The 21966-nt window shown below is 44.2% G+C and overlaps 1 protein-coding gene across 1 annotated transcript in view; it reads left to right on the top strand.

Moving 5' to 3' along the window:
• sim1a (SIM bHLH transcription factor 1a) overlaps positions 1–17997 on the top strand; it is a 71829-nt gene extending 53832 nt beyond the window's left edge. Inside the window, exons 10-11 of the mRNA XM_070884536.1 lie at positions 1943–2363; positions 17264–17997. Of these exons, the coding sequence (XP_070740637.1) occupies positions 1943–2363; positions 17264–17997 (1155 nt within the window). The remainder of the gene's footprint in view (positions 1–1942; positions 2364–17263) is intronic.
• Positions 17998–21966: the final 3969 nt, after the last annotated feature.

The raw sequence follows: 21966 nt of genomic DNA, 5'->3' as shown, positions 1-21966 counted from the left end.
TCCAGTCCATAGGAACTGATCCAAAGTCGATAGACTGTTGGAAAATGATCACCAATGCATCTACTATTTCTCGGGCCACTTCCTTAAGTACTCTGGTATGCAGACTATCAGGCCCTGGGGATTTATCGGCCTTCAATCCCATTAATTTCCCTAACATAATTTCCCACCTAATAAGGATATCCTTCAGTTTCTCCTTCTCACTAGAGCCTCGGTCCCCTAGTACTTCCAGAAGGTTATTTGTATCTTCCTTCATGAAAACAGAACCAAAGTATTTGTTCAACTGGTCTGCCATTTCTTTGTTCCCCATTATACATTCACCTGAATCTGATACCGCGAGCGACATCAAATGGGCGGTAGCGTAAAATGTTTTTGACCTTCTGCTGTAAAATGTGTCCGTTCTTAGCAGCGGCATGGCAACGCTCGATTCCCGCGATTCAGTAGGTCAAGGGTTATCATGACATGAGCAGAAGAGGAGACAAAGAGAGAGGGAGCTCAGAGGGACTGAAAGTGTGTGTGGCTGTGATGTGTGCTTGTTTGGCTGTTGTGGGAGGCACGACGGAGATTCACCAGCAGCAAAAAGCCCACTAAGCACCAAGAACATAGTTGTCACCAAGTTTTTGTCCAACAAATAACATAAAATGGAAGGGATGAAGGAGGCCCTGGAGCTGTAGCCAGGAACACTGGTGGCAGAGGGCTCCCAGTGGTTCCAGAGCGCCGCACTGCACTCCAAGGTGACACACCCCCATAGCCAACCACACGAGAGCCAGCAGCAACATCTTGCTGATGGCACGGAGCATGCTCCCACCTCGGGACTGTCCTCTCTCGTATCGGTCCAAGCAGCAGTTCCGGTTGGCAAATATTGACTAGTGGGGTGCCGCAGGGATCGGTGCTGGGTCCTCAACTATTTACAATCTATATTAATGACTTAGATGAAGGGACCGTGTGTAATGTAGTCAAATTTGCTGATGATATAAAGATGGGTGGGGAGCAAATTGTGAGGAGGACACAAATAATCTGCAAAGGAATATAGACAGGCTAAGTGCACGGGCAAAAATTTGGCAGATGGAGTATAATGTGGGAAAATGTACTTGCATTGGAGGCTGTTCAGAGCAGGGTCACTAGGTTGATTCCGGAGATGAGGGGGTTGACTTACTGAATGGCAGAGCAGGCTCGAGGGGTCAAATGGCCTAATCCTGCTCTTAATTTTCATGCTATTATGTTCTATTGAGCACAAAGCATTGACCCATACTGGAGTGAGAACATTATGAGTTAATTATAAAGACCATTCTTATTAGTGCAAACAACAGGGTCTTTATACATTTCCCTGAAGAACCTGTTTTTTGAACTAATAAGGATGGCCTTTCACATATTTATCTATTGCGTGTAGGAAACATGGACATTAGTTCAGTTACTTATTTATTATTCTTTTATTCTGATTTGTCCTCATTGTTTTGTTCCTGCTCCAAAATTAATCTCCTCAAATCTAACCCTCTTCTAAAAGACATTAACTTATGAGCCAATGATGGTGCTTACAATTGCAATCTGGCACACACCGTATGCATGTGTTTTTCTATTGGGGAGCCTTGAGCAAGTCCCAAGGTGCAGAATATCACAAGATTGAAGAGAACAGGAGAGAAGATGACTTGTATCATGAAGTAATGGTTATGTAGTACCATGGTTTAGAAGCCTGTAGGTTGTATGAGAGGTAAGGAGTGCTACAGTTTTAATATACTGGGAAAGAATAGAAAAAATGTAATAAAGGCTGATTTTGATACATTGATAATGCAGGAAGAAAGAAGATTGTGAAGGATGGAGTATTTGGAGCTCAACAAGAACAAGAACGAATGAAAACTATTTTTTATTTAAGATTAATTTAAACAAAACCAAAATGCAGATTTGTGATCTTTTCCATAACTTTCTCCCTTCTCTTATCCTCTTGCAGTATTCTGGATTTCACACTGAAAGATCGGAATCAGACCATGAGAGCCAGTGGGGAGGGAGTCCACTGACAGACAATGCTTCTCCACAACTGCTGGATCATACAGAAGGGTCGCAGTCACATTCCCAGCATGACATTATATCCTGTGCCTACGGACAGTTTTCCGACAGAAACTCTCTGTGCTATGGTTTTGCCCTCGAGCACTCCAGATCAGCGGAGGACAGGCAGTCCCACTTCCACCCGTCGCCGTGTGAGGGAGGAAGATGTGAGGCTGGCAGATACTTTCTTGGGGGCTCACAATCTGGAAGAGAGAATTGGTGGAGCTCTTCCCGTATGGCTCTAGCTCTGGCAAAGTCATCTCCGGAAAGCAGAGAGGGATATGAAAACAGCATGCCACATATAGCTTCAATTCCCAATATTCATGGTAAGACGATCGTAAGGAAGGAACACCAGTAACTAGAACATTTGCAATGTAAGAAACAATCAATTCTAAGGAAGTCCGAAATCAATTTGACAAGAAAAAAAAATTTCATGAATTGTTCAATCCGCAATTTTCCTTTTCGCTGTAACTAAATAATCTTGAGACCTTATACATAGGGCTAAATTACTTTTAAACCACATACTGTCAAGTGGAGAAACCTCCACAATACAATACCTTTCTGAAAGTTAAAGCAAAATCTGTCACACATAAGAACTAATCTGAACTTCCCTATAACTGAGAGTAGATGCTCCTTTGCATTGGAAAGGAAGAAAATTGCAGAGTAATGGGTTTCCCTTGTTTGAAACGTAGGGGTAAATTTTGGCCTTCATCACCTGGGCAGTACTCCAGTGGAGCAGATCATCCACCAACTGTAAAACCTGCCCAATTTTCATTCCATTCAAATGGTGTATCGGCCAACATTCATTCCTCAACCATCATCGCAAAAACAGAGGTCGGAGTGTCAACCTAAAAAACAGGTGGCTTTGGAGCATGGGGACAGTTAAATTGTTTAAATCTAGGATTCCCGACTTGATCCCACCTGCAACCCACCCACTTTAACAGAGGTAGGATGGGGGAGCGGGCCACCAACTCACTCCCAGGGCGAGGAACGTCAATTTAAATGTTATAAACGAGACTGGAAACCCCTTTTTTTAACCTCCATTTTTTGTTTAACTGCATGTGAACAGGTTTCACACAACTCGTGAAACCGGCAGTTAAAGCAAAGCGGGAACTGCTACATCCAGGAGGTAAGTGGCTTTATACCTATCTCCCGGATCCAGGGTCCAAGCTTAGCCCTGCCCGCATGATCAGAGACATCCCTTCCATCCTCCCATGAAGCCTCCGATCGCCTTCCCAGGCCTCCCCTTTGAGGCCTCCGATCCCCACCATCAGGTCTCCCCCCCCAACCCACTGATGATACTGGGACCAGCCACAATCCTCCGGTGACCAACCCCATCCTCGCTTCCCCCCCCAATCTCCGGCGATACCCGACCGTCCCCCTCTTCCCCCCCCCACACTCCCCACCCGCTCACCGATCCCCAATCCCCTGACGATCCACGATCCCCGGCTGACCATTTTGACAATCCTTGGCCGACTCCCAATCCTTGGCTGACGCTCCTATCCCCAACCGAGCCCCTCCCCTGCTGCCCCCCCCCCATCAAAATCCTCGACCGACTATCATCCTTCCTCCGCACCGAATCCTCTCTGCAGCTGCAGGCCTACCTGTCCGTAGCTAGCCAGCCTCTCAGTCTGGCTGACTGCGGGCAGGAAACCGAGGCCTCACATGCAAATTAGGCCCTGTTGTTAAAGTTGGCAGGACCTGCGGGGAACCCAGCCTCCCGGGTTTCCTGCCCGCCTCGGAGGTCCCCTGCCCCCAGCCCACCTACTTCTACAAAATCTTGGCCAGATTAACTGTGCATTCATCTCATTGCTGTCTGTGAGACCTTACTGTGTGTAAATTGGCTGCTGCATTTGCCTACAAAATGTAAGTGACTACAATTCAGAAGTAATTTACTGGCTGCAAAGTGTTTTCAGACGACCTGAAAATTTGAGAGGTGCTATATAAATGCAATCTTTTTCTTGTACTTCAAACCCTCTTCTTTCCAACTTTTTAAAATCAATGGTATTAGCTGTCAAATGTGGGATGTTGATATTAGAGTAAACAGAATGAAGTTTACAAAACACATGAGCAGATCTTTGTTTACAGTATGCTCTGAAAATGGAGAATGCTAATTTTTCTTGTGTTATCTTTGGACTCAGTACAACAAAGCTGGCCAGTCTTCCAAGAAGCACATTTATACCAGATCTGCACTAGTTCCTTATAGCTGGCACAATATTTGGCTGACTTTCACACCAGCTGGCTGAGACTTATTCTCATACTGATTCTGTTTGACGCTATCTAACATAATGAACACTTTCTGTTTCATTTGTACTTAATTAATAATAAGGCTGGATAACTTCCAGATCTGTATTGCTGTGGCTTGAGGATATTTCCAAGATGTTAGAAATGTGTTTATATAAACATCAATCTTGAGTTTGAGAATTCATGATTAACATCTTTTCTTGTCATTTACTTGAGTCAATATTTTTCATCAAAATGTTGACCAAGTCTGATATTGGAGTAAGAATTCTTCTGGTCATCATAAGAGATATTCTCTATATGTTTATGGTTTTGCTGCAACAGATGACGCCTATGCAAACACATTTTACAGTGTCACTACACTTGGTGACCAGAGGAATTCATAAGCTATTATTTGATTATATACCAAGTACTAGGTTCTCCATTCAGTCTTTGACTTTTGTGTTTACTTGGCACTTAAAATGTCACTGTACCTTCATTGGTGCAGTATGTGGAAACATTTCCAGGTTAACATTTGTTAAACGCTGAAAGATTTCTTCCTCTTTGCATGACTTAGATGTCATCTGTCGAAGCTCGCTGAGATTCCTATGAAATGAGATGACTCAGTGGTGGTAAATAGGATGAACATAGAGAAAGATAAATTAGATAATGTTCTGCCTGACAGTATGCAACCTCACTGTCCTGAATGATCCTGAGCTGAGCTTCAGATCTTGCATGCAGTTCACCATCAAGACCACCTTCAGAACATCACCTGCTTAAATCCCTACCTTACCCTGCAATGTTTTCCCTCTTGGCCTCCCAAGTTCTAACTCATATACACTTCAATTTATTTACATTCTGTCACTTGTATCTGTCCCGCATTAAGTAGCACACTTCTGTTACCCTGTGCTCTCCAACCTCCATCCGCTTCCTGTCTTCAGCCCATTGGCTTTAAAATCCTTGTCCTTGTTTTCAAATGTCTTCACTCTTGCTATCTTCTCCGATCTCCATCTTCTCCAGCATGCACCATCTGTTCTACTGACTCTGGACTATTGTGCATTCCCCCTCCTTTTGCCTCACCAGCAATGGCAGAGGATTCAGCCAACTCAAAGTCATTGAGCTGGAGTCCGAGCTAGTGACATTCCGACACATAAGCGAGGAGGAGGAATTACTGGATAAGTTACTCCAGAATACAGTCACACACTAGAGGAAAGCACAGGTGCAGGAAGGGGAGAGTGTGAATGTCAGTCAGCTGGGTAAGGGGAACATAGGAGAGGTAGTGTAGGAGGTCCAGCAGACACTGCTCCTGTCAATCAGGTACAAAGTACTCGATACCTGTGAGGAATACGAGAAAGACTGGGAAGGACATCCAGAATGCCAACCAAGGCATCATGGAGGAGGAGGCTGTCCAAGGGGAGGAGGTGCAGAGTAGAAATGTTATAGTTATAGGGGATTCTATATTAAGGAGGATAGATAGTAGTCTTTGCAGTCAGGGTCAAGAGACCTGAAGGGTGTGTTGGCTGCCAGGGGTAATGGACATCTCAAAACAGTTGGAGAAGAATTTGGAAAGGGAGGGGAATGATCCCGTTGTTGTAGTTCATGTCTGAACCAATGACATAGGAAAGATTTATGGAAGAGGTCCTGCTGAGGGTGTATGAGTTAGGAGCTAAATTAAAAAGCAGGACCTCACCACGGGTAATAATCTCGGAATAACTACCCAAGCCATGTGCAAATTGGCAGAGGGAATTATCCCGAGATTATTACCCGTGGTGAGGTCCTGCTTTTTAATTTAGCTCCTAACGCATACACTCTCAGGAGGACCTCTTCCATTATCTTTCCTATGTCATTGGTTCAGACATGAAGTACAACAACGGGATCATTCCCCTCCCTTTCCAAATTCTTCTCCAACTGTTTTGAGATGTCAACACGCGGCTCAAGGAGTGATGTGGGAAGGAGGGGTTCCATTTCATGGGACTCTGGCACCAGTACTGGGACAGAGGGGAGCTGTACCATTGGGATGAACTGTACCTGACTGGGCTGGGACCAAGGTCCTAGCAGAAAAGATAACTAGGCTGTAACTAAGACTTTAAATTAATAACACAGGGGGAGGGAACTGCAAGAAATTACAGAAACCTGACAACAAAAGAATGAGGAAAAGAGAGTTAAGGAGGAACTAAAGGAAGGAATAAAGATAACACAAATGGCCAGAAATCGGATAAATACACAGAACATAAAGGTAAAATAGCTACTGAAATCAAAGAGAGAGGAATAATAAATTAAAACAATTTAAACTGTTGGTACAGCAATGTAGGTAGTATTCAAAACAAAATGGATGAACTGGAGGTAATGATTTTTAGAGAGAATCCGGATATAGTAGGGATGGCTGAAACATGGCTACATGGAGAATCAGATTGAAAAGTAAATATTGCAGGTTACAACACATTTAGGAAAGAAAGGGAAGAAAGGAGGGGAAGTGGAGTAGCTGTACTAGATAAAGATAACATAATGGCAGTAGAAAAAGAGGAAGTAACTAACAGTAAGATAGATACTGTTGGATTGAGTTAAAAGATCAGGGATCTGTTATGTTCAGAATAACTCCACCAGACTGTGTGCTGTAAGCTCAAACTGTTGTGACCTTGGTCTCTTTAATGTAACTCCAGAGTGAGGAGGCAGCGTGGTAGACTGCTTTTTACACCTGCTTGCCCAGGGTGTGCAGGTGACCCTTGGGTCTCCCACAGGTGTGCCCCCTGGTGGCAAGTCTTACACATTGGTAAAGTTTACATACATAACATCACTTCCAAAGTCTTAGATACAAGTTATTTACAAGTTGAGGCGATCCGGGGCTCTACGTTCCCGGGTTGATCGCCTGAGTTGAAATCCTGGCATGGGTGAGTCGGTCGGATCATTGCTGCACTGCAGTGTGGCTGGTCCGATCAGACTGTTGGGCATGGTGGGTTCATCCTTGTGATTGACCATGAGGTCGATTACTGGTTGGGTGTGTGTAGGGGCATCATTGATGGTAATGTCCTCTTCAAACTGTTCTTGGTTGTCAGCGAACCGCAGTTTGGTCTGATCCAAGTGCTTTCTGCATGTTTGTCCATTCTAAATTTTGACAACAAACACTCTATTCCCCTCCTTGGCTAAAACAGTGCCAGCAACCCATTTAGGACCATGACCGTAATTAAGAAAAACACAGGGTCATTAACCTCAATGTCACACGATACAGCCGCGCGATCGTGGTATACATTATGCCGGTGACACCTGTGATGCCGGTGATCATTGAGTTCCAGGTGGACTAAGGAGAGCCTGGTTTTGAGTGTTCTCTTCATTGCCAATTCTGAGAGGGAACCCCAGTAAGCGAGTGGGATCGCATGCGGTAGCTGAGCAGAATCCGAGATAACCGGGTCTGCAGGGAACTGTTCATCACGCATTTCAAGCTCTGCTTGATAGTTTGGACTGCGCGTTCTGCTTGACCATTGGATGCAGGCTTAAACGGGGCATGCTTGATGCCACTGTGGGTCATGAACTCGTTGAATTCCGAGCTGGTGAAACATGGTCCAGTGTCACTAACAAGGACGAAGGGCAAACCATAGGTGGTGAACACAGAAACATAGAAAATAGGTGCAGGACTAGGCCATTCGGCCCTTCGAGCCTGCACCACCATTCAATATGATCATGTCTGATCATGCAACTTCAGTACCCCATTCCTGCTTTCTCTCCATACCCCTTGATCCCTTTAGCCGTAAGGATCACATCTAACTCCCTTTTGAATATATCTAACGAACTGGCCTCAACAACTTTCTGTGGTAGAGAATTCCACAGGTTCACAATTCTCTGGGTGAAGAAGTTTCTCCTCATCTCAGTCCTAAAAGGCTTACCCCTTATCCTTAGACTGTGACCCCTGGTTCTGGACTTCCCCTGAACATGGCCTGGAGGCTTTCAATGGTGGCAGTGGACGTAGATGATGACATTATTATACATTCAATCCATTTTGAGTAAGCGTCCACTGCTACTAGAAGCATCTTTCCTAGAAAGGGGCCAGCGACATCTACGTGGACCCTGGACCACGGTTTGGAGGGCCATGACCACAGACTCAGTGGGACCTCCCTTGGTGCATTGCTCAACTGTGAGCAAGTGTTACATTGGTGTATGCATACTCCAATTCCGAGTCAATACCGGGCCACCAAACGTGCGATCTGGCGCTAGCCTTCATCATTACTATGCCTGGGTGGGTATTGTGAAGGTCGCATATAAACGTTTCCCTGCCTTTTTTTGGCTATATGATTCCCCCACAAGAGACAATCCGAATGGATGGACATTTCATCCTTGCGTCGGTGGAACGGCTTAATTTCGTCTTGCATTTCCTCTGGGACCGCCGACCAGCTCCCATTGAGGATGTAGCTTTTTACAAGTGATAGCACCGGGTCCTGGCTAGTCCAGGTCCTGATCTGGTGAGCTGTGACGGGTGACCCCTCACTCTCAAAAGCACCCATTACAAGAAGCAAGACTGCGGGTTGCGCCATTTTCACCCCGGTGGTGGGCAATGGTAGCCGACTGAGGGCATTGGCACAGTTCTCAGTGCCTGGTCTGTGGCGGATTACATAGTCATACTAAGATAATGTTAGTGCCCATCTTTGGATGCGGGACGAAACATTGGTGTTAATAGCTTTGCTTTCTGAGAACAGTGAAATAAGCGGCTTGTGTTTTGAGCTCGAACCGGAGTCCAAATAGATATTGGTGCATTTTCTTAACCCCGTATAAGCATGCTAATGCTTCTTTCTCAACCATACTGTAGGCTCTTTCAGCCTTAGATAAACTTTTGGACGCATATGCAACCGGTTGTAGTTTGCCTGACACATTGGCTTACAGTAACACACAACCGATCCCGTACGAAGATGCATCACAAGCTAGTACTAAACGTTTTCACAGGTCATACAATACAAGTAACTTGTTAGAACATAGCAGGTTTCTGGCCTTATTAAAGGCTGTCACTTGAGATTTACCCCAAACCCAGTCGTCACCCTTATGCAAAGGTTCCAGCAAAGTGCTCAATCCCGGTGGAAAGTTACCAAAATAGTTGAGGAGTCCCAGGAACAAACGCAGCTCAGTCACATTCTGTAGTCTGGGTGCATCCTTGATGGCCTCTGTCTTGGAGTCCATGGGTATGATGCCATCTGCCACAATCTTTCTCCCCAGAAATTCGACCTCTGGTGGCAGGAAAACACACTTGGAGCGTTTCAGCCTGAGTCCCACTCTGTCCAGTCGCTTTCGAACCTCTTCCAGGTTGTGCAAGTGTTCGATGGTGTTGCGGCCAGTGATCAAGATGTCGTCTTGGAACACCACGGTGCGCGGAATCGATTTCAGCAGACTCTCCATGTTCCTCTGGAAGATGGCCGCAGCTGAGCGAATCCCAAAGGGGCATCTGTGGTAGATGAACAGTCCTTTGTGCATGTTGATGCACGTCAATTTGGTTCAGCCAGCTCCTGTGTCATGTAAGTAGAGGTTATATCCAGCTTGGTGAATGACTTCCCCCCCCTGATGGCGTGGCGAATAGGTCGTCCGCTTTGGGTAGTGGATACTGATCCTGTAATGAGACTCGGTTGATCGTTACCTTGTAGTCCCCGCAGAATATGACCATCCCATCGCTTTTCAACACCGGATCAATTGGACTGGCCCACTCGTTGAACTCGACTGGCGATATGATCCCCTCTCGTTTAAGTCTGTCCAGCTCGATCTCGACTTTCTCTCGCATCATGTATGGAACCGCTCGGGCCTTGTGATGAACGGGTCGTGCATCAGGGACTAGGTGGATCTGCCTGTGAAGTTGCCAATGCCTGGCTCGAATAACGACGGGAATTTGTTTAGCACTTAGGCGCACGAGGCGTCATCCTCCGAAGACAGTACTTTGATGTCATCCCAGTTCCATCGGATCTTTCCTAGCCAGCTTCTGCCGAACAGTGTTGGGGCATCACCTGGTAAATCATGCGCAGCTCCATCATATGATACCTTCACTGCCACAATGCCAATGACTGGTATGAGCTCTTTGGTGTAAGTGCGCAGCTTGGTGTGGATCGGGCTTAGTTTTGGGCTTTGTGCCTTGTTGCCCCACAGTTTCTCAAAAGCCTTCTGGCTTATAATTGACTGACTCGCCCCTGTGTCCAATTCCATGGAAACTGGAATGCCGTTTAATTTGACTTTTAACATTATCGGAGGGCTTTTGGTAGTGAAGGTGTGTACCCCATACACTTCCTCTTCAGCCTCGGGCTGAGTTGCCTCTCTTACTCGTTCAGCATGATCCACGCCGGATCGGTCATCTTCTGCCGACTCTGCCATGTGGTGAGTCGCAGCACGTCTGCACATTCGCTGGAGGTGCCCCATTGTTCCACAGCCCTTGCACACATAGTGCTTGAATCGACATTGATGGGCTCAATGATTACCCCCGCAACACCAACATGATGTTAATGGATTCGCATTCACGCCCCACAGCGGGCTCTGAGTCATCCTAGGTCTGGCCTCTGCAGGCGTGTAGGCCCTGTCATGTACAGTTCTGCCTGCTGAAGGCATTATTTTATGCACAGTACTTGCCGGTGAGCTTCGATGCTGCAAAGATATCTGTTTAGTGTTATCGTTCATGGACATGAAAGCCTGGGCTATCATGATGGCCTTGCTTAGATCTAGGGATTCAGCAGACAGCAGTTTGCGAAGAATGATCTCGTGGCCGATTCCAAGCACGAAAAAGTCCCGCAACATTTCCCCCAAAAATCCAACAAATACGCACGTTCCCGCAAGGTGTCTTAGGTCGGCGACATAGCTCGCCACATCCTAGCCCTCAGAGCAATGGTGCGTATAAAAGCCATACCTGGCCATTAAGATGCTCTCCTTTGGCTTGAGGTGTTTTCGAACCAGTGTGCACAACTCTGTATATGTCTTCTCTATTGGTTTCGTCAGTGCTAGCAGATTTTTGATGAGGCCGTATATCGTGGACCCACAAACGGTGAGGAGAATCGCCTTGCGCGTGACTGCGGTCTCTTCCATATCCAGCTCGTTGACCACGAAGTACTGGTCAAGACGCTCAACAAAGGCTTCACAATCATCGCCCTCAACAAATCTCTCAAGAATACCTGCGGCTGTCATAACCGCATGAAAGTTCGTGATCTGTTACTCGTCGCCAATTGTTATGTTCAGAATAACTCCACCAGACTGTATGCTGTAAGCTCAAACTGTTGTGACCTTGGTCTCTTTAATGTAACTCCAGAGTGAGGAGGCAGCGTGGTATACCTGCTTTTTATACCTGCTTGCCCAGGGTGTGCAGGTGACCCTTGGGTCTCCCACAGGTGCACCCCCTGGTGGCAAGTCTTATACGTTGGTAAAGTTTACATACATAACATGATCCACCACTCTAATAGGGGTACAAAATAGACCACCAAATAGCGGAACGAGAATTGGAGAAAGAAATATGTAAGCAAATCTACAAGGTGAGTAGCAGGCATAGAATAACAATCATGGGAGATTTGAACTACCCCTAAATAAACTGGGAAGAAGAAGCAGCAAAAGGAGAGGTGAATACTGACGACTTAAGAGAGAAGTTTAAAAAAACATCAGGAAGGAAAAGAGAAATTACAACATCAAATTATCAAGGAATATAAAAATAAATATTAGTGTTCTATGGACACATAAATAACAAAAGGAAAATTATAGTAGGGATAGAGACACTAAAGGATGAGCAACATGAATTCACAGATAATGACAGAGAAATGGCAGAAATATTGAATAATGATTTGGCCTCAGCTTTTACTAAGAAGATAACAAAATCGACACTTCACTAGAGGATGAGGTTAAAATAATATTAATACAATTGGGACAGAAAGGGAGAAAATAATTAACAAAGTAGCAAAACTAAAAGAGGAAATACCACAGGCCAAGATGGTATGCACCCACGCATACCCATGGAAACTCGGGAGGAGATAACAGTGGCACTAGTTTATTTATATGTAAGTAGGTATGGTAGCATAGTGGCGATGTTACTGGACTAGTAATCCAGAGACTTGGATTAATGATCCAGAGACGTGACTTCAAATCACACCACAGCAGCTGAGGAATTTAAATTAAGTTAAATAAATAAATCTGGAATAAAAAAACTGGTATTAGTAATGGTGACAATGAAACTACTGGATTGTTGTAAAAACCCATCTGGTTCACTAATGTCCTTTAGGGAAGGAAATCTGCTGTTTTTACCTGGTTTGGCCGATATGTGATTCCAGACTCTTAACTGTCCTCTGCGGCTCAAGAAGGCGGCTCACCACTACCTTCGCAAGGGCAATTAGGGATGGGCAATAAATGCCGGCCTTGCCAATGATGCCCATATCCCATGAACGAATAAAAAAAAGTTCCATCAAAGAGGGGTAGTGCCAGAGGATTGTTGGACAGCTAATATTGTTCTGATATACAAAAGGGGAGATAGAAAAAAAACCTTGGCATTCTAGACCAGTCAGCTTAATGTCAGTGATCGGAAAGATACTGGAATCAAAGAATAATAGAAGAGCATCGAGAGACAGAATACATAATAAAAATTTGTCAACATGGATTCTGAAAGGCAAATTCATGCTTAACTAACCTGATAGAATTCTTTGAAGAGGTAACAGAAAGAGTAGATAAGGATAATGTAGTAGATATCATATACTTGGATTTTCAAAAGGCCTTCAATAAGGTACTACACGATAGGTTCATGACAAAAGTTAGGGCATGTGGAGTCAGGGGACAACCCGCTGAATAGGCAGTAATATAGCTTAGAAAGTAGAAAGTAGGGGTAAAGGGTACTTATTCAGGTTGGAAGAAGGTAGAAAGCAGTGTTCTACAAGGTTCCGCACTAGGATCACTGTTATTCATAATTTACATTAATGATTTGGACTTAGGAACAAGTACCCCAATATCAACATTTGCAGATGATACCAAACTAGGGGGGGGCATAGCTAACACTGAGGAAGAATGCAACATAATACAAGAAGACATTAGAAAACTTGCAAAAGCAAAGTACTGTGGATGCTGGAATCTGAAATAAAAACAGAAAATACTGGAAATCTCAGCGTGTCAGGCAGCGTCTGTGGAGAGAGAAGCAAAGTTAACGTTTCAGGTTGATGACCTTTCGTCAGAACTGGCAACATTTAAAATGTAACAGATTCTTAAGGAAGTGCTGGGGATTTGAAAAGGGTTGGGGTGGAGGGGGGGGTGCATGGAAAGAAAAAAAGGGAAGGTCTGTGATGAGTGGAAGGTAGAAGAGATTTGAGAGACAAAGGGGATGATGGGCCAAATTGAGATGGTAATAGCACAAGTTAGAAAACTTGCAGACTGATCAGTTAAGTGATAAATGATCTTTAACATAAATAAATGTGTTGGTTTGAAAAATAGAAACAATACCTACATATTATAAAATAAGAAACTGAATGTGGTAGAAGAGCAAAGGGATCTAAGGATACAGGTGAACAAATCATTAAAAGCAGCACTGCAGGTTAGCACAGCAATTGAAAATGCTAACAAAGCACTGGGATTTATTTCCAGAGATATAGAATTTAGAAGTAGCGAAGCTATGTTAATCTTGTATAGGGCCCTGGTCAGGCCACATTTAGAGTACTGTGAACAGTTCTGGTCTTCATATTATAAAAGGGACGTAGAAGCACTGGAGAAAGTGCAAAAAATATATTTTTTGAGAGATTACAGCCATTGGGGAAGATTGAACAGCTTGGGGCTTTTTACTTTAGAAAAGATTCCAACCTGTGGTTAGAGGTGACTTGATAGAGATCTTTAAAATTATGAATGGGTTAGGACAGGGTAGAGGTGGATGTTTCCACTGTGGGAGAATCCAAAACTAGGGGCCATAAATACAAGAGAGTTATTAATAAATCCAATAGGGAAATAAAGGGAAATTTCTTTACTCAGAGAGTTGTTAGAATGTGGAACTCACTATCACAGGAAGTGGTTGAGGCAAATAGCTTAGAAGCTTTCAACAGGAAACTAGATGAGTACATGAAAGAAAACGGAATAGAAATATATGCTGAAAGGCTGAGATGAGATAGATAGCTTGGGAGGAGACACGTGTGGAGCATAAACACCAGCACAGACTAGATGGGTGAATGGCCTGTTTCTATTCTGTATATTCTTTGTAATTCTTTGTAACTCATCTCTGTAACATAGAATTATTTTCCTAAACTCATTTACTTTGCTATCTCTCTCCATATATTAAAAAACCTACGTCTTTGATGGCGTCTTTGGCCATGTCCCCTATTTTTTTCTCTCCTCCTTCTCGGGTCATCTCTGTAAAGCACTATGAGATGTTTTACTACGTGGAAGCTGCGACAAAATTGCAAGTTGTTGCTTTTGAAGCATGATACCAGCTCCATGTCTTGGCAGGTATTCTTCCTTTAAACTCTATAGTTGTTGGCTTGTTTCATCATTGTTTTAATAGATCAATCTGTAAATAATTGAGTGAATGACTTCTGAGATCATAGCAAATGGTCAATTTTACTGACAACACTCCCCTTGGCAATAAATGTAACAACAATCTTTATTGCTTATTCGTTTAATTGTGGCCTGAAATTAAGATCTTTGATTATTAACTTAGAATGTTTGATGCATTTAGATAAATTCCTTTGTGCTACTTTAACAGAGATGTTAGCCTGTTTAAAATAACTGGGAGGATAGGTGCCAGTGTACGGGACCACAGGTTGGAATCTAGGAAGTTGTACTCTAGTGTACCTAAAAATAATTAAACAGAAAGTTGTATTTATTCTTGAAAGAAATGCTTAAAAAAGGTATGATAATATATTTTTTAAATTCTGTTCCTCGAGGCAGATATAGTTAAAAATATTTTACAATTGGATTCAACCAGTTTTTATTTTCAGTGATGATAATTACATAGAATGATATAGAATTTACAGCACAGTTGGGAGCCTAATGAGTTTTGAGTACAACGCCTTTCTTTGCATTCACCACCCACATTGCGATATACCCAATTATGCGGGAGGTGACTGCCATCATATCAGGTATTTTGTTTTTGTGCACCACAATTTGAAACCTTGAGCTATGGGTTGGAAATCTGCCTATGCCAGGGAAATTCAACCCATCGGCCTCTGAACTATTTCTTCAGTGAATGATGCAGAAGACAGTTCAGAGGCTGATGGGTTGAATTAATGTGTCACTAGACAATTACAGTGCGTTTCATCATTGAGATATGGCCATCATAAAAATGTTAATAACATCATTTACATGATGTGAGATGTGTCATTTTTATGTAACAGTACAGACTACTTTATCGGAGCTGCTGTGGCAATTGGAAGGCAGCAGCTTAACGGTGCTGAGTGCTCTCTAGTGTTGCTAAAGCGAGCCAGAATTAGCTGAAAAAATAACGGTGTCTGAACGAGACATGCCATTGTTAATGCGCAAATCGGCCTAAACTTGCAGCGAGGTAGAGATGCCCTGTGAATTGTGAATCGCCACAGATTGCTTGCCAATTTGCGCCGCTCTGCCGTTGGCCTTGTGAAAAATGCATCTTGCCCTCAACCTCCCTGTGATTTTCATGAAGTTGTTGCATTTGCACATTAATTTCCAATTAAACGCGGCACAGAAAGTTAACTCTAATAATTAACAATGTAAGTACCCTTCTAACGATGTGGTCATTGTTAATGACTGCCAATCAACCTCTCAGGTGCAGAAAGTGAACAATTTAAACTGTGGCGTTTCATTCCTTCAGACAATGAATTGTTTTAGGAAATTTAAAACACGTCAAATTTAAAATTTAAAAATGTTTCTTTCTGTTTCTTTCTGTCTCTTTTTTTCTCTTCCTCTCATTTCAGTCTTTCTTTCTCTTCTCTTTCGGCACCTGATTTGACATTGAATTCACCCACTCTAATTCAACCTCCTCCTCAGTCCTTCCTCTGTTTCTTTCTCAATCCTTAGATCTCATTGGTTAAGGAGATACAGTGTTGGTCGTTCACCAATGTCCCAGATGCCCCGTTGCCCTCGCCGTGCCATTATCAGCTCCCACTTCCAGCAACTTTGTGGGCAAAACATTTTTGAGCTGAACGGTGCAGGAACAAGTCGAACTAACATGGCATGCGGTGAGATTCCCCGCTGCAGCAAATTCTGGGCCATAGATTTCCCCCTCTGGCTGCTCGATATTGTCAAATATCAGAGAAAAGCCCAGCCCTTTATTCATTAAGTTTTATCTTTCAGGTGACCTGACACTAATTATTAGCTCCACACTTTGGAATAAATGCATTGAGACATTGCAGCCTAGAACTGCTGCTGGTGATATTAGAGGACAAGCGTTTAACGTGAGCTTGTGGCACTTCCTCTGTCCACCAATTTAAAACAAACAATTCAGTGTCTCAGTTAAAATACTGCACAGATAAAGCCATGTAGTCATATGGCATTAAACATCCATCTTTTATTTATTCGTTCATCGGATGTGGGCGTTGCTGGCAAGGCCAGGATATATTGCCCATCCCTAATTGCCCTTGAGAAAGTGGTGGTGAGCCGCCTTCCTGAACCGCCGCAGTCTGTGGTGAAGGTACTCCCACCGTGCTGTTAGGGAGGGAGTTTCAGGATTTTGTCCCAGTGGCGATGAAGGAACAGTGATATATTTCCAAGTCAGGATGGTGTGTGACTTGGAGGGGCACTTGAAGGTGGTGGTAATGCCATGCACCTGCTGCCCTTGCCGTTCTAGGGGGTAGAGGTCGCAGGTTTGGAAGAACATAAGAAATAGGAGCAAGAGTAGGTCATTTGGCCCCTCGAACCTGCTCCGCCATTCATTAAGATCATGACTGATCTGATCCTGGCCTCAACTCCACTTCCCCACCCGCTCCCCATAACCCTTGACTCCCTTATCATTCAAAGGTGCTGTCGAAGAAGCCTTGGCGAGTTGCTGCAGCGCATCTGCTAATATTTCTAACAGTGGTTTCTGGGCTTATTCTGGAGAAATGACTTATTTTGCTCTTTTTGTCTTTCAATGCAGGAAGGGGACACTGGGACGAAGACAGTGTTGTCAGTTCACCAGACCCTTGTTCCGCCAGTGAGTCGGGGGATAGATACCACAATGAGAGGTACCAGAGCAGTCCGCATGAGCCGAGTAAAATCGAGACTCTGATTAGAGCAACACAGCAAATGATCAAAGAAGAGGAGAGCAGACTGCAAATGAGAAAAACTACCTCGGAGCAATTGCAACCTATGAACGGTGTAGGCAAGATCCACGCCGCCTGTTTTAATGTGAGCTACCAGCAACAACAGATGACCAGTGTTGTGTGCCGTGCTCCGCCGATGACTAACACCTCTACCTGTGATCATCTCCAACAAAGAGACGGGAAGATCATGAGCCCTCACGAGAACGAATACAACGGCAGCCCGGTTTCTCTCTCTGGAATAAGTAGCCCAAGTTCAGACCGAATTCCAAAGACAAGTGTAGCTTTAGGTAAGGACTACCTAGCTTCTGACATGTCTCCTCATCAAACAGGGGGGAACTGCGCATCATCCCCCAACTATTACTCCTCACATCACCGGCAGTACTTCGATAAACATGCATATGCACTGACTGGCTATGCCTTTGAGCATCTGTATGATACTGAAGCCATTAAAAGCTACTCTTTGGGCTGCAATGGCACTCACATTGATGTGACCTCTCATTTCCGAATGCAACAGGATCCAACCCACGCACACAAGGGCACTTCGGTTATAATCACCAATGGAAGCTGATGTTTCATTGTAAGAGACGTTACGGCAAAAGATAGCAAGCAGAAAGAGCGCACAATTTGGATTTAAAGGAAACATTGAAGCTGCACTCGTATTCCCAGTGCCAGCTTGCATATATAAGCACTGAACTGGGCTTAACAACCCACTATGTTTGAGAGTCGGTCCAGTGTATGCACTATACACTGATACACAGAGTGCACTGCAGAATATTTAAGGTTAACCAAAAGGTTGGTGATGTTAGGGAGCTTTCCTCGCTGCTCGTTGTCGCAAAATCATAAATATGTTAATTGGCAAGCGGTTTACAATTTTGCCACACATAGCACACAGAGGAAGTCTCCCCCTGCCCCACCCCACCATGGTATAATCCACATTAAGTGATGAGTCAGTTACAACAGAGTTAAATATAAACCAGGATATAGGGTCTATTTTTGTTTGCATTTCAGCACATTTAATTAACAATTTGCATAAAATGTAAAGAATTGAACTCTGGCAGTAAAATAAAAAGAGAATGGGGTGAACAATTTAACCTTCTAAGCGGCATCGATTTCAGTGGAATAATTCCTGAATAAAACAAAAGGTGTTGGTTGTGGTAAACTGGTAGAGTGGGCATTGCATTCCGCTGAATAGCCCACAGGCAATATCACAATAGATAGCTGGTTGGTTGTCCACACCTAGGGGTCACATGAAAAAATGGATGGCTTGGGGGTGGGAGGGTTAGTTAAAGTTAAAAAAATCTAAATCCCGCCTCCAACCCACTTCCAAATTTTACTCAGGCGGGCGGGTAGCCAACCCATTGCCAGGAGGCTTTATAGATTTAACTGCAGGCAGCCGGGAATCCTGGCCCTCGGGATTCCCGGTACCTGTAACGAGGTGAGCACAGCCTCGGGGAGAAATTCTTGTAGGCTGGGAGGAGAAGGAATGCTTCCTCTTGGCCCTCCAAGCTCAGCCACCAGAAGCCCGACCCTCTCCGTCAGGGATCGGACACGACCCCCCCCCCGGGGATCGGAACATATCCCGGGGTCGGGGATCAGATTCCCCCCCTGCCCCCCGGAGCATGGAGCCCCCACCCACCTGCCTTGGACCCAGCACCTACATGTAGCTGCGGCGTCCTGTCCAGCCAGCATTCCTCATCCGACTGGAAGCCAGCCTGATTGCCGGGTGGAAAACCTACCCATGATGTCGCAGGCTACCTCTACAGTGTGTGCCTCGGTCTAACAGCCCCCACCCCTCCCCCACCCCCTGCTCCGGGCGGGTTGGAAACGGGAAAATGTAGCCTCTAGTATCAATAAGTTATTTCATATAAGCCACTTATAGCTGAACCGCTGAGCTTAGAAGGCTAAATTATGTTGCATCAGCAACGTATTGCTTAAAAGGAAAGAGTTAACATGGAAGGGAAAAGATTTATGAAAACTTTCATGTATCAAAGAGCAGCTCGAACCCTGGCATCAAAGCCCGGGTCAGCAGTGAAGACTGATTGCCGTTTGGGCATGACGTTCATACCTAGCCTCCTATCACTTTTCAACTGTACCAAAATGTTTATTTATGGGGCAGCAAACTTTCCCTTTGCAACTGGAGAAACAAATGCAGCGAACTAACTAGGCAAATCAAACTGAGTCAAAGACACGTGGCACACAACAGGTTTTTACAAGGCATTTAACACGTTTTATAAGACAGTTGCTTTCTTTTGCTGGACTCCCCTCATGACAAGTGTGGTGGTTCTAGCAATTAGCAGAGAAAAGCTTCAGACCAACAAGTCAGAACAGATTACATATATTTTTTAAGAAGTGTTTTTTTTTGTTGTTGTTGGGTGTACTCAAGATATTGAAACACCTGCACCAATAAGTCCTATTCTTTTTTGTTCCTATTACAAGTGCCTGTCCATAAGTATCTATTTTCCACAAGTATACAAGCCCAAATATGCACTTGTGAAATTGTCAGTTTTAAAGGGAATTTCTACCCTATTAAAGAAAAAGGAGTTTGCTCACAGGGCCCGAACTTGTTCGAAGCCAAGGCCCACCCAAGTGCCGCACAAAGGGCCGCCGAGAGACCCGGCGGTACTTTGCCAGGAAGATTCCTCTAAAAGAGGTTGCAGTACTGCCCGGCGGCAAAATAACGGCTTACGCCGTCAATCTGGCAGCAGCAGGCGGGATCTCTCAATCTCGGCGGCAAATGCGCTTGCTGCCCAAGTGCCGTCGAGGATGGAGTCAGGCCCAGGGAGGGTGGAGGAGCTGAAAATAAAAACCATTAAAAAAAAAACCACCGGAACACCTTGAAGGGACCCCATCCAGGTAAGACGCTTAAAACATTTTTTTTAAGATGCTCACTCACCTTTTTTTTCCGTTCTTCGTACTTACCGTCGGGGTTAGACCTGCTTCCACGCAATGGTCTTTCCCCCTGCTGACGCTGACATCCGCCGACTCCAGCCGACTCCCGCCCGCACCAATCTGGCAGCTCGATGGGTGGGAGGACACTTACGCTACTTGGTCGCCAGCAGCTTTCAGCGGGCGATTCCTGGCGGTATGCCCCTCCCGCCCACTGTAGCCCGAGTGGAAATTGTCATAGAAGGGAGACTGGCAGCAAAATTCGGTGGCAGTCAGCGGCAGTGGGTGGTAAGGCCACCAATATCGGGGCCTTAATCTTCTGCCAAGTTTTCTGATCCAGCAATCCACTTTGTAACATTTTCAACAATATTATTTGCCTTCCATTGAGCAATCTTGTAGTAAATTTGCAAAACTCTCTAAGTAAGAGCAGATGGCCTGATTGACAAGCCTGCCTGTTGGCTGTGAACAGAACTTATTAGCCTGTGTTTGCGAATTAAATGCTCTACTGTCAGAACTGTCCATTCAGTTTGACATAACAGGAAGTAAGAATGGGCTGAAAAGGATAAGACTATCGGCCTTAAACAAATGGCCAAAGTGGGCCAGAATGCTTTGGAAGAGTATTCCGATTCTTAAGGAAAAGCGGCTTTATAAACTCTGAAAACATTTATGCTTAAAAGTCAGAGTATTTTGGAGCATTTTGGTTAATTTTAACAACTTGCCTCAACAGCTCTTTCTCTGCACTGAGAGAAGCTATACTGAGCTCCTATAATGTAGCAAGTGAGTTAGCCCATCCCTCCAATATTCCTTTGATTAATCGAGAACATACTTGAGAATATGATGCTTTCAATTAAATAAGACCCGATTGAATATCTTCATTTTTTTGCCAGGTTCCACTGATCAGCTACCTCCATGTCTTGGCAGAGGTTCTGCCTTTAAACTGTACAGTTGCTGGCTTGTTCCATCATTGTTTTAATAGATTAATCTGTAAATAATTGAGTGCATGACTTATGAGATCACAGCTATGGTCAAAGCCCAGAAAACTTGACTTATTGACTTGCCAATGATAACAAAAAAAAACTGGAACTCTGAACTGAAACTAGAACGAGATGTATGCGATTAAATTATTGTCCTACCGAGAGTTAATTTTCTCACGCAATTAATTTTTTTCTAATTTCAGTAACTAAACAAAGACTCACTTTATCAACCCTATAGCACAGCAGGTCACAAAATACTACACAATACTACCACAAAGGATGACAAGAAATCACATGACAAGAAACCTGGGCCATGTAACAGCCCTTAAAGCACTAGTCATGGCATTTGATGTTCTGAACAGTATAGAGTTTCTGTTTATTCAGGAGGCTCGGGTGTTTGAACCTGGACAGATGGAGGTCTGCCTTGCTTTCTCTGTCTTGATGTCCTGATTTTTAAAAAACTGGTGAAACTCTTATGGAAATGTTACTGTTCTGATTAAATTCTGCCTGCACCCTCCACTTAACAATGTACAGTTGATGGTAGCCTTGTAGTAGTACATGTTGATGTGAATACAATTTGTAAAATGGTGCCAAGTTCCTTTTGTGTATTCATATAGAAGACTATGATTTGTATAGTTAATCCCTAAGATCCTGTAAAGTGTTTCCTGTTAGATTTA

This window comes from Pristiophorus japonicus, chromosome 7 (assembly GCF_044704955.1).
Source record: "Pristiophorus japonicus isolate sPriJap1 chromosome 7, sPriJap1.hap1, whole genome shotgun sequence".
Taxonomy (NCBI): Eukaryota; Metazoa; Chordata; class Chondrichthyes; family Pristiophoridae; genus Pristiophorus; species Pristiophorus japonicus.
Note: the sequence above shows the minus strand (reverse complement) of the source record. Positions and strands in the feature narration are given on the sequence as shown.